The sequence below is a fragment of the Neolamprologus multifasciatus genome, chromosome 8 (genome assembly GCF_963576455.1).
Source record: "Neolamprologus multifasciatus chromosome 8, fNeoMul1.2, whole genome shotgun sequence".
Taxonomy (NCBI): Eukaryota; Metazoa; Chordata; class Actinopteri; order Cichliformes; family Cichlidae; genus Neolamprologus; species Neolamprologus multifasciatus.
This window is the reverse complement of record NC_140446.1, coordinates 16,539,542-16,564,132: the sequence shown is the minus strand read 5'-3', so window position 1 is coordinate 16,564,132 and position 24,591 is coordinate 16,539,542. Positions and strand designations below refer to the sequence as shown.

The 24,591-nt window shown below is 36.7% G+C and overlaps 1 protein-coding gene across 1 annotated transcript; it reads right to left on the bottom strand.

The window, feature by feature from the left end:
• Window positions 1-1,946: 1,946 nt before the first annotated feature.
• Window positions 1,947-19,453, bottom strand: LOC146512793 (integrin alpha-M-like). Its single transcript, XM_085170795.1, has 30 exons — window positions 19,306-19,453; window positions 16,182-16,284; window positions 15,916-16,019; window positions 15,475-15,545; window positions 14,953-15,067; window positions 13,734-13,861; window positions 13,471-13,616; window positions 12,916-13,066; window positions 12,221-12,365; window positions 11,565-11,638; window positions 11,281-11,401; window positions 10,378-10,517; window positions 10,118-10,258; window positions 9,816-10,028; window positions 9,565-9,698; window positions 8,755-8,897; window positions 8,499-8,653; window positions 8,263-8,388; window positions 5,741-5,814; window positions 5,431-5,572; window positions 5,267-5,365; window positions 5,085-5,164; window positions 4,927-5,013; window positions 4,748-4,817; window positions 3,585-3,683; window positions 3,373-3,453; window positions 3,155-3,265; window positions 2,903-3,016; window positions 2,716-2,826; window positions 1,947-2,200 (listed from the first exon to the last, which is right to left on the bottom strand). Exons 1-30 carry the CDS (start codon window positions 19,340-19,342, stop codon window positions 2,099-2,101), a joined length of 3,417 nt encoding a protein of 1,138 aa, XP_085026921.1. The 5' UTR covers window positions 19,343-19,453; the 3' UTR covers window positions 1,947-2,098.
• Between the last annotated feature and the right edge of the window lie 5,138 nt (window positions 19,454-24,591).

Below are 24,591 nucleotides of genomic sequence, written 5' to 3'. Positions count from 1 at the left end.
TCCAAAAACGAACTATTTGTTATAACTAGAACATTTACAGGAATTTGTTTTTAATCTTGAATGGATTAAATGTTATCCTGAAAAGAGTGCTTTATTATTTTGAGTATGTTGTACATCCTCACTTGGAACACATTTGTCAGAAGAAGATGTCATGGTGTCCATTTCCTGTTTTGAGCATATTTCAGCTGCCGTAGGGCGAGAGGTGGGGTACACATCACCACTCTGTCATAGGACTAACACAGAGAGACAGACAACCGTTTGTACTCACAAGTAATAGTAGTAGTAGTAGTAATATAATACAAATATAGCTAGATGACATGGTCTCATTCAAAACAATAATCTGTTGAACACAATTTAATCATGGGAAAATTTTCCAGGTAATTAAATCAAGTTAACAAAGGTTTTGTTAATTCACAGAAAATGTTCAATTTTTGTTCTTACTTTTTACTCTAGACTCCTTGTATTTGATTACTGTTATTTAGTATGAATAGTTTTTGAATCGTATTAATTCATTGCTGTTTTAATACTGAAAAGTGGGCTTGTTTATAGATTCTATTAGTTTTTTTGATTTCCCCGTGTGTGAGTTTTTCTGTTTTCTCTAATATCTTCTTCAGTATATCATATCATGTTTATATTATGTTATGTTGTTTGATGTTTTCTTCTTGTGCCCTTTATTCTGTGTTTTTGGAAAGGATGCAGCAGTGCATCAGCTTTTGATGGCTTGGTGCCTTGAAAGCAGCTAGTGAAGTGCTACTCCTACTTTGGTTATTGTTTGGATTTGTTGTAAAGTTATGTTCACCTGTCTCTCCATGTGCACAGAATTTGGAAATTGCGAGCTGTTGAGTGGTGTGTGACTCTGGTGTGGACCCTGGGATAATATTGACATGAGTCTGGGTCTATGCAAAAGCCTTGTGGAGACTGGGCCTTCCAATTGCTTTGAACTTTTTGAGTCCTGTCTCTAAAAAGGTCTTGCTGATATTTGCAGGTTGTGTGTGTGTGTGTGTGTGTGTGTGTGTGTGTGTGTGTGTGTGTGTGTGTGTGTGTGTGTGTGTGTGTGTGTGTGTGTGTGTTTATCTGTAGGAAAATCTTTAACACTTTTAACTGTATATATGTATTTTATAAGTCTAAAATTTATGCCCTCTTTTTCAAGTTGTCCAGTGGGCAGGATTAAAGTCTTTGTCAGGCCAACACTAATCCCAAGGCCTTATGTTTGACACCCCTAATTTATAAGGTTGTTGAAATCTACAGACAGCTGAGACTGAAAAACTCACTTAGATGAGTTTATGAATGTTTCTTCCACTAAAAACGCTACAAACAGATGAACAGAATCAACTTTTTAGGATGTTGTTACAAGAATGATTGTGCATGCATCACACTAAACAGTCCATTGTGTTACATCCATGAAAGTAGTTTGAGAAATGAGTGACGTATTGATTCTGCTGACAAAGTCAGAGTTGAAAACCAAAATGCAGAAGTTACAGGGTGACTGTTCAGAGTTACGTCAGTGATTTAGAGGAAGCCCTGTGTACACCGAGCTACAATACTGACAGCACTATGTTTTAAACAGCACATGACACTGTATTGGGATTATTTTTGTTTTTGATCATATAAACAATATACATACAGATGATGCCAGAAAGGTCTAAGGATTAATGGCTGATGCATGTGGATTGGTTGCAGTCATGTGTAGCTTCCTTAAAAATTCCTACTTCTTTCCACTTCCTGCAGTGTCACTATGTGTCAAAACTATTCACAAAATCACCTATTGGTGGTGCTAAAGAGACAGTTGCGCCAAAACTATCAGCACAAAACTACAAAAACTAACAAGAATTTGCATGTATCGCACTGCACTAAGCACAAAAATTCTAATTCACTGTACAATATTTGCAATTTAAACTCAGAAATATTCATTTTATAGTAAAGTGTAAAGTGTTGAATGAGTGGGTGAAAGAATGATGTCAGATATAGCAAGCTGTTTTTGGTTTAATTAATCCAGTGTGGTAGCGTTGACATTTTTACACAAAATGTTGACTTCTAAAATTATAAGGAGGATCTATAGCTTTCATATTGTTTAAACATGCAACTACAAATGTGATCTTTATTTTTCTGCCGGGGATGGACTTCCATCAGTCCCTGGATCTGGACCGTCCTCTGCATTGTCATTTATCATCTGCTTGTACTTACTCTCAAAAAATCCAGCCTAGAATTGCAAGGAAAAACATAAAAATGCACCAGTCATCCATTAAAAAGATTAGTGAAAAAAACAAAGCTATATGAGGGAATATACTAGCCTTTAAACTATTTTTAACTGAACATGTTATCTAAAAACTTTATAGCTGTGCAAGTAATTGAAAAAAAAGTCTAAATACCCTTCCTCTCGACCTCCGCGCATCTGATTCCATTGCACTGTTCAAATCACGACTGAAAACCCACTTATTCAATCTTGCCTTTCCCTCTAGTTAATATTTCTTTTATGATTTTATATTATGCACTTTTATGCTCATTTAAATTCTTGTTTGCTCTGTACCTGTTGCTTTCCTATGTATCAGTGACAGCTACCTGCTTGCATACTTAGCACTTGCTTTGGTCCTATTTCTATTATCCTCCTCCTATTCTCTATCTTACTTGTTAAGCACCTTGGCATACCCTTTGTTTTTAAGTGTGCTTTATAAATAAAGCTTATTATTATTATTATTATTAAAAAATGTATTTTACCTTATACAGACCAGCAGTGAGTAAAGCCAGAAAAGCCAACCCTCCCAGACATCCTCCAATGATCTCTTTGGTGAAATTTGCCTCAGAATATACTTCAACCACTGCTTCAAGCTGAGAGATAATAGAATATGGATTATATTCAAGCTCTTTCATAACTCAGACAAGAGAAAAAAAAAGATGTAATCACCTTGTGAACAGGAGGATTGTTGTTAGACACTGTTGAAAAGTAGATGTATTGGCTTTGGTCATACTCCACAGTGGCTGTACTGGTCAAGAGGAATTTGGTAGATTGCAGTCCAATCTAAGAAAAAATGGAACACAATGAGCCAAAATTGGGTGTTTTTTGATTTAATAGGAAACATACTTATCTTAAAACAAGTTATTAGTACATACTCAGGAACAAATCTTAATGAGACAACACAAACTTCCCTTCAACTACCTGCTCTATCCATCGTGAACTAATGTTGGCAGAGATTTCGTATGTCCTACTCTGCAGTCTTTTCAAGAACGAGTTGCACTTGAACACTCTGCACATGGCTACAGAGCAGTCCTGAGGGTGAGAAAATGCAACATAAGCTGTGATCCAGTGTAATGTGATTTCTTTTTAAATCTACAATTAGGGTAAATATGAACAGTTAAGTACCGAGGCATACCTACCACCACTTTATTCTTTTGTATTTTTGGAACAAAATCTCTGACACTTGGTTCTTCATCATTTCCTCTCTGACAATCTGAAATCTGTGTTTGATTTATTAAATAAAAAACAGTTTGATAGTTTTATTAGTTCTAATTTCACCACATGCATCCATCCATATCAACATTAAGCCATTTGTGGAGTCAAAAACTAAGACTTCTGACAAATGTAATACCTGTAGACTGCTCAAATCCACCCAAATGTCTTTTTCACCAAGCTTCACTGGAACTTTGATCACCACAATGAAATTAAGCTCTCTGATATCGTTTGTAACCTAAACAAGTAAAGAAAAGGACAATCAACCATTAAATTTAGGTCTAAATCATACAATGGACTCATACAATGGAAAAATATAGATACAGTGTTGGGAAAAAGTGATTTCCTATTTATTTATTTTTTGTATGTCACACCTAAATGTTTTAGACCATCAAACAACGTTAAATATTAGACAAAAATAACAAGTAAATACAAACAGCAGTTTCTAAATGAAGGTGTTTATGTTTGAGAGGAAATAATATCCAAACCTACATGGGCCCATTCATTGTTGCAGAATTGTTGTAATTCAGACACAATGGAGGGTTTTTGAGAATTAAAACCACCTTTGTAATGTCATATCACAGCATCTCTTTGGGATTCAGGTCAGGACTTGGACTAGGTGTGCTTGCTGGTGTGTTTTGCATCCTTGTCCTGCTCCAGAACCCAAGTGTGCTTCAGCTTCAGGTCATAAACAGATGGCCCAACATTCTCCTTCATGATGTTTTGGTATGTTTGTCTCATCAGTCCACAGAGTATATTCCCCAAAGTCTTCGGGATCGGTAAGATGTTTTCTAGCAAAACTGAAACGATCCTTTTTGTTCCTTTTGCTCAGCAGCTCAGCAGGCCTGTCATGCAGGCCATTTTTGCCCAGACTCTTTCTTATGATGGAGTCATGAACTCTGACCCTAACTGAGGTAAGTGGTGAGAGATCTCAATTGCTTTGTTTCTTGTTGGTTCTGGATTTTCCTTGAAACGCAGCATGATGTCTGTCTGTTGAGGATCTTTTAGTTTAGTTTAGTTTTTGTCAGGCAGGTCCCATTTAAGTGAATTAAGAAACGATATTGCAGTAATCAGGCCTGGGTGTGGCTAGAGAAATTGTACAACTTTCCAAAAATGTGATACACCACAGTTAACTTATGCTATAAAATTAACATAAATGATTTTTTGTATTATCTTGGTCTAATAATAACATTTTTTTTATTATCTGATAAACATTTAAGTGTGACAGACATATACAAAAAAAACAGTAACTCTGGAAAGAGGCAAAAAAAATTTCACACCACTGTAGAAGTTTAAATGTACCTTAACTGATTGTTGGACTGGTTTCTTCAAATCATTCTTCCCAAATGTGAAATTGTTGTAGCTTAGTGAGCTAAACAGATAATGTATATTTAATGTTTAAAATATATATAATACTTATTTGTTATTTGTTACTTACTACATGTAATTCTTTCTTTAGTTACAAACAAAACAACACGTACCTCGCAAATGTCATAAAAATGCTGTATTTTACATTAATTGATTTCCTTTTGTAAAGTTCACTTGTAGGGGCATGCTCCTGATTTCCACTGAAAGAGAGAAGTGAACATATTTGTAATGTATACATGGGGCTGTTACTTAAATGAAGAAGGAACATTACCTGGTGGCATTTGCAGTGATAAAGATCTCCTTCTCAAATTGACTGTTGGTGTCAATCCCATAGGAGACAATGAAAGAAGCCTTAATTGAATGAGAAAGATGAGTGACTTCTCTTTGCCTTTAAATTGTGCAAAAGTCAGAAAAAAAGAATTGATAAAAAAAATGTTATTTACAAAAAAACACCTTAGTTTGGCTCTTGAAAATTGGCTTGTCAATAGTGCAGTCTGTCCTTCCCCGGGATAAACCATCTTCACTGTCCAAGGAGTTGCACTCAATTCTTCCCTTTATTAAAAAACAAAATGATTCCTGGATGCATTTGAACAACAACAGTGATCCTGATGCCTTACCTGCTGACTCGTGAACTTCCTGTAGGAGAGTCCAGCTGGGTACGTGAGAATAACACGGCTGTTGTAGGAGTTTTCTCCTCTGTTCTCCACTGTGACTGTGACATTCAGAAATTCATCAATGCCCACTTTAACCACTGAGGATCTGGTAGCACATGGAGAAAGTTGAGAAAAAGAGAGAGGAAACAAGGCTACAGGCATACTAATGCAACAGTGCATCAAATATAATGTACTTTGAGCTCTGATAAACCATGTTATTTTTCAGTTCAAACAATATGGCAACAATAGCTGTGCTCACACAAGCAAGCCTCACCTGGTGAAGCCGAAATCCACTTTAAGGTTATCAACACATCTGTTGTCAGTACCACAGTTGATCTCAAACCCCAACTGTGAAAGAGAGCAATATGGAAACGTAAAGAAAGTATATATTATTTGCTTTATGAACTAGTAGATTTTAAACTGAACTGGGAGCCAATTACGTGACTTCAGTACCAGGTTAATATGTTCAAATTTACATGTACATGTAAGGTCTGTGGCTGATATATTCCGAAAAAGTTGAAGTAATAATACGGATTGTCTGGAAAATCCTGTAAATAAAACATTACACTAGTCTTACCTGCTTAAGCAGAGACTAATATCTCTGAGTCAGTTTTAGCTGAGAATTATTTAATTTTTGATAAATATCTTTAAGTGATTAAAAAAAGAACCATCTGTGGCCTTATTAATATTCTTATCAAAACTGAGAACACTTTCCAAAATTATGCCCAGATTCCAGATGAGTTTCCAAAAAATAGTATTGATACGAACAGAATTTTTGTTTCTGACCTTTTGGACCAAAAACAAAATATTTCCACCATAGTTTCATATTTAGACAAATTTTATCTTTTCTAAAGAGGTCTGTTATTTTATGGAAGGTAATAAAATTGTTCACCTAGTGGGTGTCTCTTGAACAACAGTAGCCCTTCAACTAGATAGAGCTAGAGTGAACCAGAGTTTAGGTGACTGGGTGGGTGGCATGCAGACCACCCTAACACTGGGAAGAGCATCACTAGGGCAGGGGGTGAATTGAATGCTACTTGGCCACAGTGATGAGGTTGGTCCCAGAAAAGTTGGTCAAGAAGGGAGATGGACACCTGCCAGATGGAGGCAACTACAGAAGGCCACTTACTGTCTTGCACCAACTGTGACCACATACTTTTTTAGTGTGTTTATTAATCATTCTGATTCGGCACCCCACAGATGGAGTATGATTGTAGTTATCACCAGCAGCGTGGAAATCATCCTAATTCAGGATAGAGAATTAGGCTCAGATTTTTTGGCAAGACATGGAGCTAGCCTAGGCATTTGGCTTAGTTCCCAGCTTGTTCAAAAGGTGAAATGCCAGGTGGCAGCTACATCCAGGCATGGGAAGTTTGAAGTTAGTTTCTCATCTGCAACGGTGACTATGGAGCCAAGGAGCCGCTCAACACGTCTGATCTGGTACCAAGTAGATATTCTTCCTTCCAACTCTGCAGTTTTTGTAAGTCAAACGGAGACAATTGCCACATCCATTAGGAAGCAACGCTGAGATCTTTAACATGACCAATATGAAGAAGAGACCCGTCACCTTTCAACTGAAAAAAAAAAAAAGGTCTGGAGGACATAATGCAACCACCAAGAGAGTGAAGCACATGCAAGCAAGTGTCCAAGACATACTTTTATCTCCTTATGCAGACTCCAAAAACAGTATCAGAAGTTTTGGCAGTTTGCAAGTCAGTATACCACTTTGGTGGTTTTCAACCACTGCAAATGTGCTCCTGTGCAGCCCTCCACAATCCCAACTGCATATCGCTAGACAAAATGACCTATGCATCAGTCAAATGCTGATTTGTTGACAAGTGCTCCAGAATAGGGAAAGGGGAAACAGTAGAGTTCACCAGGAATAGATCAATGATGCAAAAAAAGAGAAAAAAAAGTCATAAAAGGTCAAAAATAGATTGTGCAAAGTACACACAGTGGCTGCCATGGACACTTGACATTGTTTTTAACACTTGGTTTCACTTCAGCTCTTTGGATGTCATAACTTCACTTTTCTCGGTAGTTGACTGATGGACTATCAACAGCACGCAAGATTAGCCTAAAGACTGGACGTATCATGTGTTTCTGACGCTGTCCTCATCTGACAACAAACAATGTCTGCAGGCAGACGGGTAGTCTGTGACTGTCTGCAGACTGCCTTTGCTCTACTCCCTCTCAAGCAAAAAATAAGCATAATTTGGTCATTTGCACCACAAATTGCAATATATTTATGTACATATTGTTCTTCTTCTTGAAGAATATTTCTTCACAAAGCACAATGCAATGCTTGCTAATGAACAGCAATTTGGCTATTCTACTAAGCATTGCTTTTGTGCTGTTTTTACTGTGATCAGCTTCTTGAACACTTCTTAGACATAGGCACTGTTCATAAAGTAAAAGCTTGTATATTTTTTATTTTTAAACTTGAAATTTGTCACTACTGTGGAAGCAGCTGAGAACTATATAGGTTCTCTTTTGTGTTAAAAACGTGTTTTAAAAGACTAAAAAAAATTGCACACAGAAAGCTGTTCTTTGCACAGCTTGCATGTATTGTAGGGGTACACCACTGGAGTAAATATAACCCATTTACTTCCAGTACTTCAGTAGAAGTGTCTCCAATAGGTATAAGTCAATTACATGCCAATAATACAAGGCATTTGAAAATGAAAGTGCAAAACTAAAACTGTTTCTTAACTTTGACTAGGCTCAGTTATCCAGTCAAATATTCTTTGGGTTTGTTTTTTCGTTGGTTGGTATTTTTTTTCTTGGGTTACTTACAGGAAAAATAGTTGCTGTTTGACTCTTTGGGGCAAGACTTGGCCTGAGGTTTGTGTTTAATGGCAACCCATCAAATATGAATTTGAGCTCATTGGAAAGCACATTAAGAGCATCCTCTGGACAGGCCTGCAAGAAGAGAACAACGTTAAGTTTAGAGGACTCTGAAAAAACAATCTTTTGTTTAATGACTTGAATCTCTCTTGGTTTTAGTACTTTTTCAGATGTTTAGATTTTACCTCGATAATGAATTTTACAGTTGAACATTGTCGGTTTCGTAAGTCAACAGTAACTGATCCAGACTGCTCTCGTTGTTTCCCACTGACGTAAGCCCGGTTGGTTGGAGATTTGTGAGAAGCATCCAGTGTTAAAGTGTAATCAATCCTTGCTTGAGCTGGAACAAATACATTTTGATTTAAATGTTACAAATGTTTAGACATTAAAATAATGGACAGTGGCTTTTTTGTTTTACAAAAAGTGAGGTGAATGATGAACCTGCGTTGACTGTAGACACTCTGCTCATGGTAAAACAGATTGCAGCTGTGTTCTCCAATGGTTTTGAGCAGTCTACATTCTGAGTAGGAATTTGGTTTGGGCTGAATAACACCTCAGCTTTTACCATTACTATAGGTCTTGATCTGGAAAGTAGGGGAAAAAAACATGTAATTTACATTTGGGGTTTTAATTAGTACCAAACTTAAAGCTACAGAATTTTGAGTCACCTAAAAATGTCCTTTTTCAAGCTGAAATGACAATTAATTATTTATGCAACAAATCTTAAATGAACATTTAAGGAAACACTTTTTGATTGAATTTTCATAACTCTAGAACAATAGTGTTTCAGTTAAGTAACTTTATCATACCAATTGGCTTACTAAATGATAATTATTTCATAATGTTAACATGACTTTACTACACACTATTTTATTAAATCCTCTGTTTTGGGGTAATGCATGCATTTCAATTTCTGAATGGAAATCATTTGTTACAACAAGACTGAACACAGACTATAATTCTAGATGCTTAACCAACCACATTTATTGCTTCTTTAACCAGTAGAGCATTTTCAATCAAGTGTTAAGATAACTAGAAAAAGGAAATCCGTTCATTAGTTACGTTTTGAAAATTATAAACTTTTATTAATATAATTTGACCTTTGAAAAATAAATATGTTTTACCCTGTTCTATATTTCAAACTGATGTAAACTTTTATACATTAGTGAATTCATTAAGGTTCACCATCCACAAAAATTATAGAATTATGATAAACGACAGCAATGTATGATTACACTATCTTGGACTTACCTCAGTAAGACAACTCTACCCTTTGAACCCACCGCTAAGTCAGGCAGTCTATCACCACTATGATCAAAAGATGACTGACTGATTGTCAGGCCAAAGAACTTCAGTCCTGACTCGACCTCAGAGCCAGTAATTCTCTGTGTACATGGAAATATTTTAATCAGATTATATATTCCAACTGTAGAATGTATAGATATTGGAATTACGTGGTAGATGATTTTAGTCATCATTGTGAGTTCTTTGATGTCATGTACCTGTGAGTAAGTAGGACTGATTCTTCCTCTTCCTTCACCATTAAATATGTAGATGCTGCCTTCACCATTATTCTCCAAAGGTGCTCCAACTGCCAAATCCCTGAATCCATCTGAGTTTAGATCAGGCAGTACAGCAAGAGAAGAGCCGAACCTTCCCTTGACAGCTCTATGTCCTCTTAGTACTAACAGATCATCAAAATTACACTCCACAATCTAAAAGGAGGAGAGTGAATATTTTATGATCATTAAATTATAGACAAACAAACTCATTAATTTAACTGTAGTAGATAAAACTGATTTACCAAATCAATTAATCTGCAAACATAAACTCTTCCCTCTCTATCAGGCTCCATGTACATTGGGGCAGATATGAAGATTAGATCAGTGATGTCATCATTATTTATGTCCATGGTACACACCTCTGCCCCGAAATATTCACCAGTCTGATAATGTTAAAGCAACAAAATTATTAATTAGAAAAACTGTGTAACTGAAACAGCTTTTATCTTCGAGAAAATAATTTTACAATTTGATTCAGGTTTGTCTTCCTGCAAAAACATACCTGTGACGAAAAGGACTCAATCTTTTGGTTTTTCAAGTTTTCTCTGTTAACAGCGACCACAGCTCCTCTGTGTTTATATCTTGGAGCACCAACAACTGTCAGAGAGCCACGTTGGGTTTTAGCAACTGCCATAGAGTAACCTAGAATTTAGGTATTCAAAGGGGGAAGAAAGATTAAGATGCCTCCATTTAAATTTGTCACAGTCCTGGGTCAGTGACCCAGTGTTTTGCATTATTATTGAACTTTGATTCTGTCAGTATTTATCATTTCTAGTCTTTTGGTTTCGGTGTTAGCATTCTTAGTATTCTGGTTTTTGTCTCTGTGTTCCATGGTTGCTTTGTCTCCCCTGTCAGCTCTATCCCTTTGTTAAGCCTGCGTTTATGTGTTATGTTTCCTGCTTTACTTTGTAAATCTGTGTCTCATGGTAGTGTATCTAGTTTGGCTTCCCCTTGTCTTGTTGTGTTTGATTACTCCCAGGTGTGTGTCCTCCTGTGTCCTATTCCCTTGTTATCCCTCCATGTATTGTAGCCCTGTGTTTCTCTCAGTCAGCGTTGCATCGTCCCCTCATGCTTGTGGGTTTCTCCTGTTGTGCTCCCAGAGATTGCAATCCTGAGTTTCCCAGTGTTTTGTTTTTAGTTGCCAGTTTCTGGGTTTTGGTTTGGTTTTATAAGTGTTTTTTGTGTAAGTTTTGCCACTGCAATAAAGCAGCCTCCTTCAGTTCATCCCTGTGTTTTGAGTTCTGCATTTGGGTCCTTTCTCCTGCCTGACACAGCAGTTTCATGACAAAATTGTGTCCGTTTTGCAAACTCATTAGTGTTTCTGGGTGAAAGAACTGGAGCAGAGCTGTGTATATACATGATTACGTGTGTATGAGTTAGATTGGTAAAGCTGTAATATTCTTACCAAGATAACTGTCGGGCTCCAAAGACACATCCTCATATGTTTTCACCTTATGGCCTCCTGTTGTGTATTGCACGTAGCCTCCCTTCCACTGGTTTGCACCAACAATAGACATCTGAATTCCCTACAGTGTAGAAAGAAAATAAATTTTATATATAATTTATTAAACTGATTTAACTGTATAAATGTTTATTTGCCTATAGGTCATAAAAACTGCCGGACAGGCACATGTGAATCTTTCTTTCTATGACTCGGCTGTCTGGTGAGTTTCAGGTAGTTTTAATTACCTCAGGCACATAAACTGCACTGAATCCCTCTTGAGACATTTCCATTTCCAGTGACTCTCCACTGCTTTGAGATCCTGTAACAGAAAAATAAATGAGAAGGTAAAAGAGAGACACAATACAACATATTCATTCATACAGGTTCATTCTCTCACTATGCTTCATTATGCTAAGTACAATTTTCAAATAATTTGTATATTAAAAAAGTATCTGAAAATGGATTCTTCCTTTCAAAACGTTATAGTAATAGCATGCTTAGAATGAAATTTAGCATTATTATTAATAATTAATATAATAAATAATTTCAAATGATTTTTTTACTGTTTATTATAACAGCATTTGTTGTTCATTTCTCTAATGTAAAGTTACAGGATGTTCAATTTAAAATGTGAATCTAATGAATACAATATAATAAAGTTGATACAATGTGGTGATTTTAGTTGCTTCATAGTGTAGCAGTTTACACAACAAATGAAAGTTCACTGCTTCAATTCCAGTAAAACACACAGATTATCATCATGTTAGGAATGACATCTGATGTGAAAAAACTCTTATGAATAGGTAGGCAGAAATAATATTTAACATAATGTAATTATTTGAATTTTTGAAACATTTACAGGAATTTTAACAAAGTTGAAACAATAAATTCATGTTCATACCTTCGATGGAGAAAATTTTGTCCTGCAGATTCTGTCTTATTACTTCAAGTGCATCGAAGTGCTCCACCTCAAACACATATGAGGGAGTGGATGCAATGGTGCGCAGTTCTTTTCTTGCATCAGGGAGCCTAAATGCGCTGCCCACCTAAGATTTTACAGATATGTCTGAGTCCTCATATTAAGCAAGATTATTTGCTCACTTTAGTAAAATACAGTCCGTATACTTCACCTGATTTACAGTAAAATTTACACACATCACTAAGCCATTACTTAGCCTTAACAAATATTTGAGAAAGAATTAGTCATTTTAAAGACCTTAGCTTATATGAGTGTGGTACTGTAATATGATCTCACTGCTGCAACAAGTCATTTTTTGAAATTTAATCCCTCCTGTATATTCCATGATTGACTATAAATGGTATTATTTCAAAGTGGAAGCCTTTAGAGCCATGCCAACTCAGTGTAAAAGTTGAAAACACTTTTAACCTCCTGTGGCATTAACGCAGCACAAAGATTGTGAGCTTCATAGACCGGGTCTATATGACAAAGCAGCTTCTGAAGGTGTAGTGAGTGAGTTGCTCAGGACCTGTCTCCCTATAGTGCAGCATAATGGGACTGTAGTGTGACAAGTGAACAAAACCAAGTACTAGTATAAAACGCAACATTCTGCAAGCTTAAATAATGCAAGTACTTACCCCAATAGCAAATCGAACAATGTTTTTACTCTCTGCTCGCTTTGTTGCATCTCGTAGATCATACCGGTCAGTAGATTGTCCATCAGTAATTACTATCAAGACCTTCTTCACATTTGGTCTGGAACCTCTTTGTGGTGTGAAAACGTTGTTCCTGTCAAATAAAAAAAATCGAATTTCTAAAGATTGTTTTGTTTTACAGTTGATCTTGTAAATTATGTACTATCAGGTAAACTGCATGATTGTTATTTAAGCATACATCATTCTGTTTTGCTTTTTTTTTTTTTACTTTTGTACAAATCAATGTAATACAAGTTTTTTTTTTGTTTTGTTTTTTTTATTTAAATCTGCAAACATTTGAATTTAGCCTTTTTTGGTGCCATGACTCTGGTGAAGATACTTTAAACCCCAAGTCTGAGTACAGTGTCCCATTTAAAAGGCTTCCTGCAGACACAGTCAGATTAGTGTGGTCATATTCAAAGAAAAAAAGTCATCTGGACAGGAAGTCCAAACAATGAGGTAACTGCAGTGCTTCAGTAATATCATTGTATTACTTACACAACATGTGTGATGGCCTTAGCTGTGTAAGTAGATCCCCCCTGCTGTCTGATTCCATTGATGTCAGTCTCCACTGATCCAGATGAGGAAAATTTCTTAAAGTTAAAGTGAACCTCTGGATAAGTGGAGAACTGGGAAACAGAAAACTGAAAAGGCAGAAATGAAAACATGTAAAACATTATTTTTATGGGACTTAATAGAAATAACAATGGAACTATTTTATGTGCCATGGTTTTACTGACAGAGCGACAACAGCTGCTCACCTGTGTTTCACTTGAGAGAAATGATTGAATTATCTCTTTCACAAATCTCTTCATTGTTTGAAAATCAGGCTGAGACACGCTGCCTGAACCATCCAACAGAAAGGCAATGTCTGTTTGCAGTGGGCACCCTATCAAAGAGATTAATTTCAGAATGAAATACATTTTAAAGGGTTAATTTTAACATTTTCCTCACACTCATATTATATAAACAATAGAATCGAATAGAAAAAAATAACCCTTTGTTGCACATTGTACATCTACAATGAAACTATGGCTGCTCACACCAAAGGTGCAGGAAATATAAATACTAAGACAACAAAAATAAATAACAAAGAAGAGGAAGGCACACATTAAAAGGAGAAGTTGCTTGAAGTGCTTGAATGCAGTACAAGACCTGGGACTTTGTGGGTGGGGGTTACCACAAGCTTCTCTTTAATGTAAATTCTTAATAAAGTTGATGTAAAATATCCAACTTTAACTCTAAATAGACTCTCTAAAGTATGCATTCAAAAAGGAAAATAATTATTTACAAAACCTAATTTGTGATGTGGAAATGATTTCTAGTGAACGAATACTAAAAGGATTTAGATGGTGTGCATACGATACAGATTTTAAACCAAATGAAAGTGATAAAAGATTTCAGTCTTGGATAGAGAGTGGACTAACAATATTTGATTCCTTCACACATAAAGGGACAATACGGAGTTTTCAGTCTTTACAAATAAGAAATGGCCTAAGACAAGTAGATTTCTTCAGGTTTCTTCAAATGCAGGATTATTTTAACAAACATTGCAATATCCCAAACCCAAACTCGGTTGAGTCAGGAATTTTTAAGATAGTTAAATTAGCATATGTTGTTTCTCTGAGAAAGGCAATCTCCAAACTATATAATGTGCTTCTTCGGGCAAGGAAGGATACTACTCAAAACATTAAGACCAAATGGGAATTGGAATATCTAAACTTGATTTAGGTTTTTCTCTTGCAAGTTTAGGAGTGTGGCTTCAGATTTGGCCTTGACTGTCATCTCTTTTTTACACCAAATCATACAAGTCATACATGTAGCCTGGTGTCCCTTCTACCTTTGCAGCAATCTCATCTTCCAAAAAAGTATTTTTTTATTTGCTCCACTGCTTTTTCTGATCAGCCTTAATTTATGCTGACATGTATAAGAGAGTGTGTGTTAAAAAGTGTCTCTTTGCCAAACTCCTTTTACTGTTACCTTGAATAGAAGAAGGTACGGGTGGTCCAAGCCTATTATAACGGTCCAACTGAAAGCACGCCCCATTGTACATGGTGATGCTTTTGCAGTCCTTTGCAATGGTTGGACCACACACCTGAGAGGAGACAAAGCCAAGATGTGATTAAACAATGGTTTATTGTTTGAGATCAACCAATTTGACAAAAAACAAATTCTTATATGACTGTTCAGAATTGCTGATTTTAAAAAAACAAAAAACAACAACTTTAGCCTTTTTAAGAAGTTGTGCAAATTTTTTATCTTGATATGATTAATAATTTCTACGTTAAGGGACAAATTTGAACATTTTAAAACATGATTTTAATTTTTTCATTAGTTAATTTTACAGCACTTTAGAGCCTTCACAACTTATTAAGTACATTATGAATTGACCTTCATGCATTTTGAGATTATAACAAAAAATCTGACACACAGAGGACAGAAGATTTTGATCCTTAGAGAATGTAACAAAGCACTGGTAATGTCTGCAGTTCAGTAACTCACCACAGTGTTTTGTGCTCTTTGATTGCTTTTCATTGTCAAACCAAACGACATGTTGACTGCGAAACCTGGTGCTGTAGTGAAAACATTACATTTTTATTGGGGTTTTTTAAACAAAACATAAAATACACTGTAAAAGTAAGAGCACAAGGGTGAAAGTAACAAATTGAAAGAAAAACAAAATAAAATTTCACTATTATGTCATTTTATAATGTTGAAAATAATAGAAAAGAAAAACCTTTTTTTCTTTGGTTATTTAATTTTATTAACTGGTAAATCAATATTGTTTTTGAAGAGTGAATGTTACCTACTAAGATACCTAGATATATGTACTCTATGAACTGATTTAACGAGTTCCTGTGCCTGGATTTGTGCAAAATTTCTTTGACAGCAAAATATTTACTGTCAGAGTTTTAGGACATTTAGAAATGAACAGTTACCTACCTTCAAATTGTATATCTTGGCAGGTTTGGGATGATGTGGTGCACCTATATATTCTCCCTCTTTCATTTTGTGAATACTGTTCAAGTGGAGCACTGACCAGCAGACTGAGGAAATAAATTCAGTCAATGATGTAAGTTAAACTACAAAACTACAAGTGTTTTATATGTTTATTTTTTGCTCTGGTGCATAACAGAGATGGTAATTCAAAATCAATACATAAATAGCAATAATCTTAAACACACGGATGGAAACCAATGTTCACTTACTCTGATTGTCTTTGAACTACCTGGTAACCAAAACCAGAAGCAGAGCTCCTCAGGGTCCTCCAAGCCACGGGCTCAATATTGAAACAAAGTGTGGCATTTAACACTGAAAATTTAAGAAGAAAGAAGAATATCAGAAGTTTTATTTAAAGCCTTCATAAGAATGAAAATGTGGTTATAGCGCCTCTAATTACAAATCACATTGAGAAAAGTAGGCTGTGGGGTTTTTTTTTAACCCTTTCATTAGCACAAGTGACTAAAAAGCTCAGAATATTGTGCTCAAAGCAGTTACTTGCTTGGAAGTTATTAGATTTCATTGTGGAAGCTTAAATGTTTTTGATTTGATTACCATACAGTGAAAATTTCATAACACAACATCCATACGTAACAAAGTCAAAGGGCTATGCTGTAGTCATGCAAGACCAAACAAGAATCTCAGCAGCACTGAGCGTGTGCAGTTGAGCTAAATTGCTAATTGCAAACATTCCACTAATTTTTCTCTGCCAGTTTACACCTAGAAAGTTTTAAAAGTCATAAAAAAATGAGAGCTATAGCTATATTTTAATCAACTTCAGCACTCTAGAGGACTGCAAATTACATCTGGACAGTTCAGACTTATATTTATGAGTGTTTCAGTGCATTGTTATCAGGAACCCAAACACACTGACTTGCTCAAGCAGCAAACCAGTATCATCCATGAAGAGATTTCACTCTGAAGATTCCCTGTACCTCTCCACAGACCGGTGACATGGTGGGCATTTTGAAGTCAATAAGCACAAAACTGCAGCTGTGACTTACGCCTGGCCCTTTTGGCAATCCTTCAAAAAGACTTTCAAGTGCTGCATGAGTCAGTGGAATTCAGACAGCAGCTGCTGGCTGCAAACACTTGCTGCTGTAAACACCATCCTCAGAGAGTCGGTGAAATCCATCGAGAAGGAATGACCCGAGAAAACTGAAAGGTCAAAGACACTATTATTGAGCTCCTGGCTCACAGCATGATGGACAGCTTGGTGTTTTCAGGAATACCAGAGATGGCAGAAGAGGATCCAGAAACAATGGTGAGTTATGGCATCCAGACTTATCTGAAACTCTAGATGGATGTAGTTAAAAACATCAGCTTACACCGTGCTCATTGTTTTGAAGGTAAATGAGCAGATGGATGCAGATACCGATCATTTGTGGACAAATTCAAACGCTGGTGCAAGACTGCAGCTGGGAGCTGAGAGGAACAGACTTGCATGTTTGCAGTTTCCCAAGGAAATGCTGGAGTGATGCAAGTTCCTGTTCTCTATCCAAAAAAGGCTCATTCAAGGAGGCTCCCAGGCTGTCATCGTGGTCAATAAGCTGTATGTCAAAGGGCAACTTTATCATGACCAAAGCACCACACAATGTCTGTACTTATCCTGGTTAGTACGAGGATAGTTTAAACATGACCACACTGAGATTTGGCATGCATGTGGAGTTGGTTTGAAGTAAAAGAGGCTTAAAATTTCTAACCTATTAAGTGGCAAACATTGTCTTTCTGAATTTTGGACTTATTGGTCCAAAAAATCTGTGCACACACTTTCCCACAGTTTCCTCACACATTCTGATTTTGTTACAACTCAAAAAACAGAGGTGTAGCCATATTAATTAGCAGAAGAATAAACTTACTGTTAGCAGCTGTTATTACAGATCCAGAAGGTAGATTTGTAAAACTTAGATCCACTTAGATCCATGCTCAGTATTTATGTATTGCCAGTATCTAGGAATCAAATGCTGATAACCCTTTTTTTCATAACACCTTCACTTTAATTACTTATCACTCTGATCACTCTGGCACCACGCTTATAATAGGTATTTAATCCTGAAATTGACAGGCTCAGTACAGCAGTGAGTCAAAGGAATGGGCAGTCCACAGACATTCTTAAACAATAGATGAGTGATTTTGGTCTTTGCAATGCTTGGCATTAACATCACCCCACTCTCAGGGATTACACCTTCTTATAACCAGTACACTACTCCAGTACTCACACTCTCGCATAGACTAGTTTTTAGTTAGCAGCTTCATTATATCACCATCAGATCATGCACCAGTGCCAGTCTCTCTGGCACAGCCCCAGATCCAGATGGGTTTCCAGCTGAGTGTTACAAAGAACTTTGGCCTGTGATAGCACCTACTTTTTTTTTTTGGTATATGTTAACTCAGATTCAGAGTGATCTCCAAACATACCGCCCAATTTCAGTCATAAATGTTGACCTTAAAATACTTCGCAAAGTTGTCAGAAGATTAGAATAAAATCACTTGATTCATAATACAATCTGATCAAAAAGGGTAAACACTCCACCACTAAAAAACACACAGACTAATAAATATAATATAAATATAATAGATTATTTCTCCATCAATAAATTAGAAACCGCAGTTGTCTTTTTAGCTACAGAGAAAGTCTTTGACCGGGTAAACTCTAAATTTTTATTAGCCCCTCTATTAAAAATTTGGATTTTTGGTACATTCTTCGTAAACTGAATCTATACAGCTCTCCAAATGCATGTGTTAGGACTAAGTACTTCCCAAAACAGATCACGAGCTCACATCTGGTCCACTGCTTGTTAATGGGTGGATATGTGTGAGCGAGTAAGTGAATGGCTTGGGTGTGTGCGCGAGTGTGTGTGTGTGTGTGTGCCTACACGGCTGTATCTGGGTCTGAAGCTTGCTGAGCTTTGCCACTGAGGGACATGGTCATGGAAAATGGATGTATACACAAGAAGGAATAAGCATATTGGATTTTATGTCCAGTTCTACAGTTCGTTTTGGGTTGTAAGTAAGAATTTACTTTTGTTATGTTTGACTATTCATTAAATAAACTCATAAACATTTTAGTAATTAAATTATTTATACAGTCAGAAGTTAACTGAGTTGATTGCAGAGACAGAGGAGAAAAATGCAAATAAGGAAACGGCCATTACAAAAGTATTTGTAAATGATTTGCTTTCCCTTCCTAATCTGTAGTCCCTACTTGTTTTTAATTCCACAAGAAATATATATTTTTAAAGACACTTTGTCACTGTGCTGTGTATTTAGTAGAAAAATGTACTTACATATTTTTACTGTTTGACAAACACAGAATGCGCAAGCTTGTCTTACCTGACAAGAGTAGCGTAGCACTAATTATCCAGTCCATTCTGTCACTCCCAAGGAAAACGTAAACAACACAGGAGTTCAGTACTACTTCTCTTGAAAGTTTCAGAGGAGGAGATGAAATCAAAATGAGTTCCTCAAAGGTAAGAGGTTAATTCAGAGGAACTGTTATGTAGGAGGAGCTACAATACTGACAGCACTGTCTCTTTGATACCAAACTACACTGTGGTGGTGTTGTTTAATGTTAATAAAACACTTATTTTTTAAGTAAACAATACTGACACTTACAGTAAACACATTGGATAGTAGTTTCTGAGCCACAAGATAAAATCACTGTGATTATGAATATGAAGATAAGAAATAGCAAAACAAAAGCCTTCAATCTAAGGTTCTATCAGTCTATTTGCTGGAGTGAAAATAATTTTTGGGGTAAAAAGTTGGTCTTAATCATTTAAAAGCAATTGTTTAATTGTAATTAAGAAAAAGAAATCTAAAAATACAAATTTAGTTTCTGCTTTTCATGTGACTTCCTCTGGACATCTATGAGTGAGAAAATTTGATATCGTGGCAGTTTTGCAAGCGACATAGAGGCCTGGATTTATTATGTTCCTACTTCATGTGTGTGGTTGACTGTTCATACCCTAATAACCCTAATCTTGAACAGTGTAGATCTTTTGTGAGCACATTGTGCTGATATGCACATAAAGTGAATACATTTTCAGTACTTCACTTTGAACATATAAAATAGTTCATTTTAGAGCCTCGCCTCACTGGTAGATGACTAACCAGCTGACTCTTGCTCTATGAGGAACTCTACAAGAAGTCCCCTTCCCCTAACCCATACAACACCAGTGTTAAAGTATATTTTTGACACCACAAACTTACACGTGATGCTCTGAGCATATCCAAGGTGCAACATTTCACATGTATTTAAATTTGTGTTTTGATCATAAGCTATTTGAATGAAAGAAACTGAAAGCGATGCAATGCGTAGTAAAACCTGACGATGTGAATGTGTAACCTGATCTTGATAAACACAGACTGATTAATGGAAGATGGTGTCCTGTAGTGACTTCAGTGGACAGTGTGGAAAGAGTACTTCAAGCAAATCCTTAATCCTACTGACATACCTTAGAAGAAGTAGAGCCTGGTGTTAAACTGAATAGTGTCAATGAGGGAAATAACTTCCTTGTGTGGTGATGGGCTGAATCAGGTATGACTTTCCTCCTGGTAATGGAACATTTTTGCAATATCTAACTAAAACGAATACCCAAATCCCAAATATTTATTGAAATGATCTACATGTGATTGTGAACATTTTTGCTTTTGTATATATTATTTTACATAACCTAACATTACCATTATCACATCATAATGTACCTAAAAAGCTTCTGTGTTACATGTATTTACAGTGAGATGTGTCCATAACAGAGACAACATAAGCATGGTTATTTTGCTGGCTTCAATCAGTTTTTGTGATGTAGGGCTTATATGCATCAAACTTTTAATTATTTTTTTTAGCAGTGGTAACAACCCCTGGTTTTTGCCCTCTATGCAGGCATCTATGCAGGCATTGTGTGTGATCACACAACTGAAGCTGAACTATATTTTCATAGTATATCTTAATTCTTTTCTTTGTTTTATTTATTTAATTGAGACAGCTTGCAGCTTTAATTGAAATGCCTGTCAATTTTTCCCTCTTATCAGATATTTATAATAGACTTGTAGTCAGGACCACCTAAACCAAGACCAAGACAATACCAAGACCAGAGGGTATCGAGACCAAGACAAGACCAAGAACAAGACAGACCAAGTCAAGACGAAGACAAAGTCAAAACGAGACCAAGACCGAGACAGAGACAAAAAAGTCTTTAAGCTGCAGCCAGATACTGCTTTACAGGTGTTGACTCCAAATCTCCCGACCACTATGTCGATCTGAGACAGCAAGACCGAGACAGCGAGACCAAGACAAGACGAAGACCAAAGTCCATCGAGACCAAGACGAGACCAGGTAAAAGTGGTCTCGAGACATCCATCTCTAGTTTATAATTAGTGAATAAAACTTGTTGTACCTGACAAGAACAATGTAGCACTAAATATGCAGTCCACTATGCAGTGGACATAGAGGATGAGCACAATGTGCACATGCTGGATAAGCTCTTGGACCAAGATTGTACCTGTGCTTGGCTCTATATTGTCTTTTAAGCCTCACTTGGGATCAACCATCTTTAGCAAACACTACCGCCGTATCTTCCACCTCATCGCCCCTATGATTGCGGTGTAGATTACAGTCTCTCTAAACCAGAGAGGGAGGCTATAGAGAAGTATATCATGGATTCCTTAGCTGTTAGTATAATCAGTCTCTCCACTTCTACACTCCGGGGCCGGATATTTCTTTGTGGAGAAAAAGGACAAGTCTCTCCATCACTGTATTATTTGATTACAGAGGCCTGAATAAGATAAACAAGTATCCCCTTCCTCTGTTGCCATGCACATCCAATCTTTTCTAAACTGGATTTGAGTAATGCTTACCATCTTGTCAAGATCAGGTAAGGAGACGAGTGGAAGACATCCTGGTAAGATGTCATTCATGCAGCGGTCGTTCTGGTGACCAGCCTTGGCCAGAGATGTCCAGGAATTTGTCTCTGTTTGCCCCACCTGGGCAAAGAATAAGACTTCAAGCTCACCTCCCACCAGACTCCTAAGACCACTTCCCACTCCTGGCAGACCGTGGTCCCATATTTTACCTCCTTTCTTAGGTAATATTACCATTCTCACCATTGTTGACTGTTTCTTCAAGGCTGCCCAGTTTGTCCCTCTCCCAAAATCCCCCACAGCCTTTGAAACAGCACAGTTACTTACCAACCATGGCTTCACGACATCCCCAAGGACACTGTATCGGACCAAGGTCCTCAGGTCACTTCCCGAGTTTGGAAGTGTCTGTCCATTTAAACCTGCCTCGAAACTTGAAAATTCATACATCTCTCTCATTTGAAACCTTTTGTCTTTGAAGTCCTGCATTTGGGTTCTGCTTTTATGACAGACCTGACACCTTGTCCTAAATGCAAACAAAACTAGCACCATGATCATAGCTCTTCCTGATTTATATTCTAAAATTAGGCTCTTAGTTTATTCAAATGCTAAACTCTTATACTCATGTAGCATCTACTTTTTGTTCCTGTTTTTTTAATTTAAGGGACATTTCTAAATTGCGACATATTGTCTCTTTAGGAGAAATGGAGAAAATTATTCATGCTTTTTTGTCATTATTAGATTAATCTAATGCCTTGTTTAATGGCTTAGATTATTAAACAAAAAAAGATCTTGATTATCATACAAAATGCTACGGCCAGAATATTAACAGGATCCAGCAAGCGAGCTCACAAGGGTCCCATTCTATATTCTTTACCCTGGTTTCCAGTACATTTAAAACTTTGTTTTAATTGTTGTTCTCACAAACAGAGCACTAAACATGCAAGCTCCAGACTATTTATCCCAGCTTTTTACCAAGATCTTTGCTGCTCATAGAATTGGTTCAGAGGCTGAGAATCAGCTGCTTGTTCACATATTAGATTCAAGGCTAAGGTGGGACTAAGCTTTTCAGTTTGTGACACCGTGACTTTGGAACAGTCATCCACTGCATTTAGATTTAGCTCAGTTTTTTTTTTTTTTTAGTTTATTATTATATTTTACCATAGACCCCTTCTTAAAAACAAAACAAAACAAACAACAACAAAAATCCCTGCAAGTTCTGTAGTGGTGATTGTAATTTACATATAGATAGATAGATAGATAGATAGATAGATAGATAGATAGATAGATAGATAGATAGATAGATAGATAGATAGATAGATAGATAGATAGATATTGATATAGATGCACTTGACTTTCTCTGCACTTTCATCCAGTTCTTGTGAGCCAGAAAATCTGATAATTTGGCTTTTTTTTTAATGACGCATTCAACGTGAGTTATTCAGATTAGTCAGAATTGGATGAGAGTCAGTGACACTAGCTTGGAGCTGGGGGAGGAAGCAGATGGATCCTCCCTTCCTCTGTAAGACTATATATAAACAAAGAAAAGTAAAACGGAAGTTAGTTAAAACCAGCAAAACTAAGACTGACATTGTGTAAGTGAGAAGTGCAAATTCTATTCCTAAATAACATGTATATTTTAAACCAAAGAGAAATAGCAAAATTAAGGTATGATGCGAAAATATTTTGGGCAGCCTTATACTTGACAGTCATGTTCACCTGGCACAGAGTTGTTATAAAGCTTTATAGATAAAAAGTATAAAAGTATAGCATTTCCACACCTTCGCCATTTAAAAGTATGGAGAAGGCGTGGAACAGCTCATGATCCAAAGCATACCACATCATCTGTAAAACACAGCAGAGACAGTGTGAATAGACTGTGGAGTCTTGGCCTAACGAGTTAGCTCTTCTGTACTGTGCCATCCGCTTTGCGAAAGGTTTTTTAATGTATGTATATATGATACAATGTATAAATCATGGCAATCCTCCTATATTACTCTACTTTGTGCCGGAGGACCCGATCCTAGGGGTAGACCCTATTTTGGCGCTGCATGTTTTAGGGTTTAAAACCCACAGAGATGCAGTGTTTAGAGAAAATGCATCTCAACTGTTGTATTATTGTAGGGTCTACTTTAGAATATAAATCTCCCTGAGGCGACTGTGTTGTGATTTAGCGCTGTATAAATAAAATTTAACTGAATTGATATTCATGACACTAAGGGTTTTCACTTAAACAGCAGTTGTCCTTCTTCTCTCCTGGATCACCTGGAGCTTTCTTTAGGTGCTTTCCCAGCTTTGACAAATGTACTGCTGGGATAAGCACATTTACTCAGGGCCTTCTTGATATGATGTTATTCTGCTTCCCTGGCCGCTGTGTCTGTGGACATCTGTGTTCGCTCTGTGTTGTGGCATCCTAATGACACCCATTTTGTGCTCCAGTTGATGATGAGAGTCAAACTTTAAAAATACTGATCACTATGCATTGCTTTATGGTACACATCAACTTTTAAAAGTCCCCCTTACTGACAGTTCAAAGAGCAATCACACTTGGTCGCTGCTGAGATTGGTCCTGTTGCTGAATTTGGGGTCATCCTGTAATCTCTTTCGAACGCTTCCGTGAAAAGAGATGTAACATCATACAAGACCATTGTTTCATCTGCCTCCATAATGACCTCTCTCATCTTCTCAACAAAATCCAAGGTGAGTGCCGTCCTCTCTTTCATGCTGATGTTGGATGCTGGGTGCTTTGCATTGCTAAGA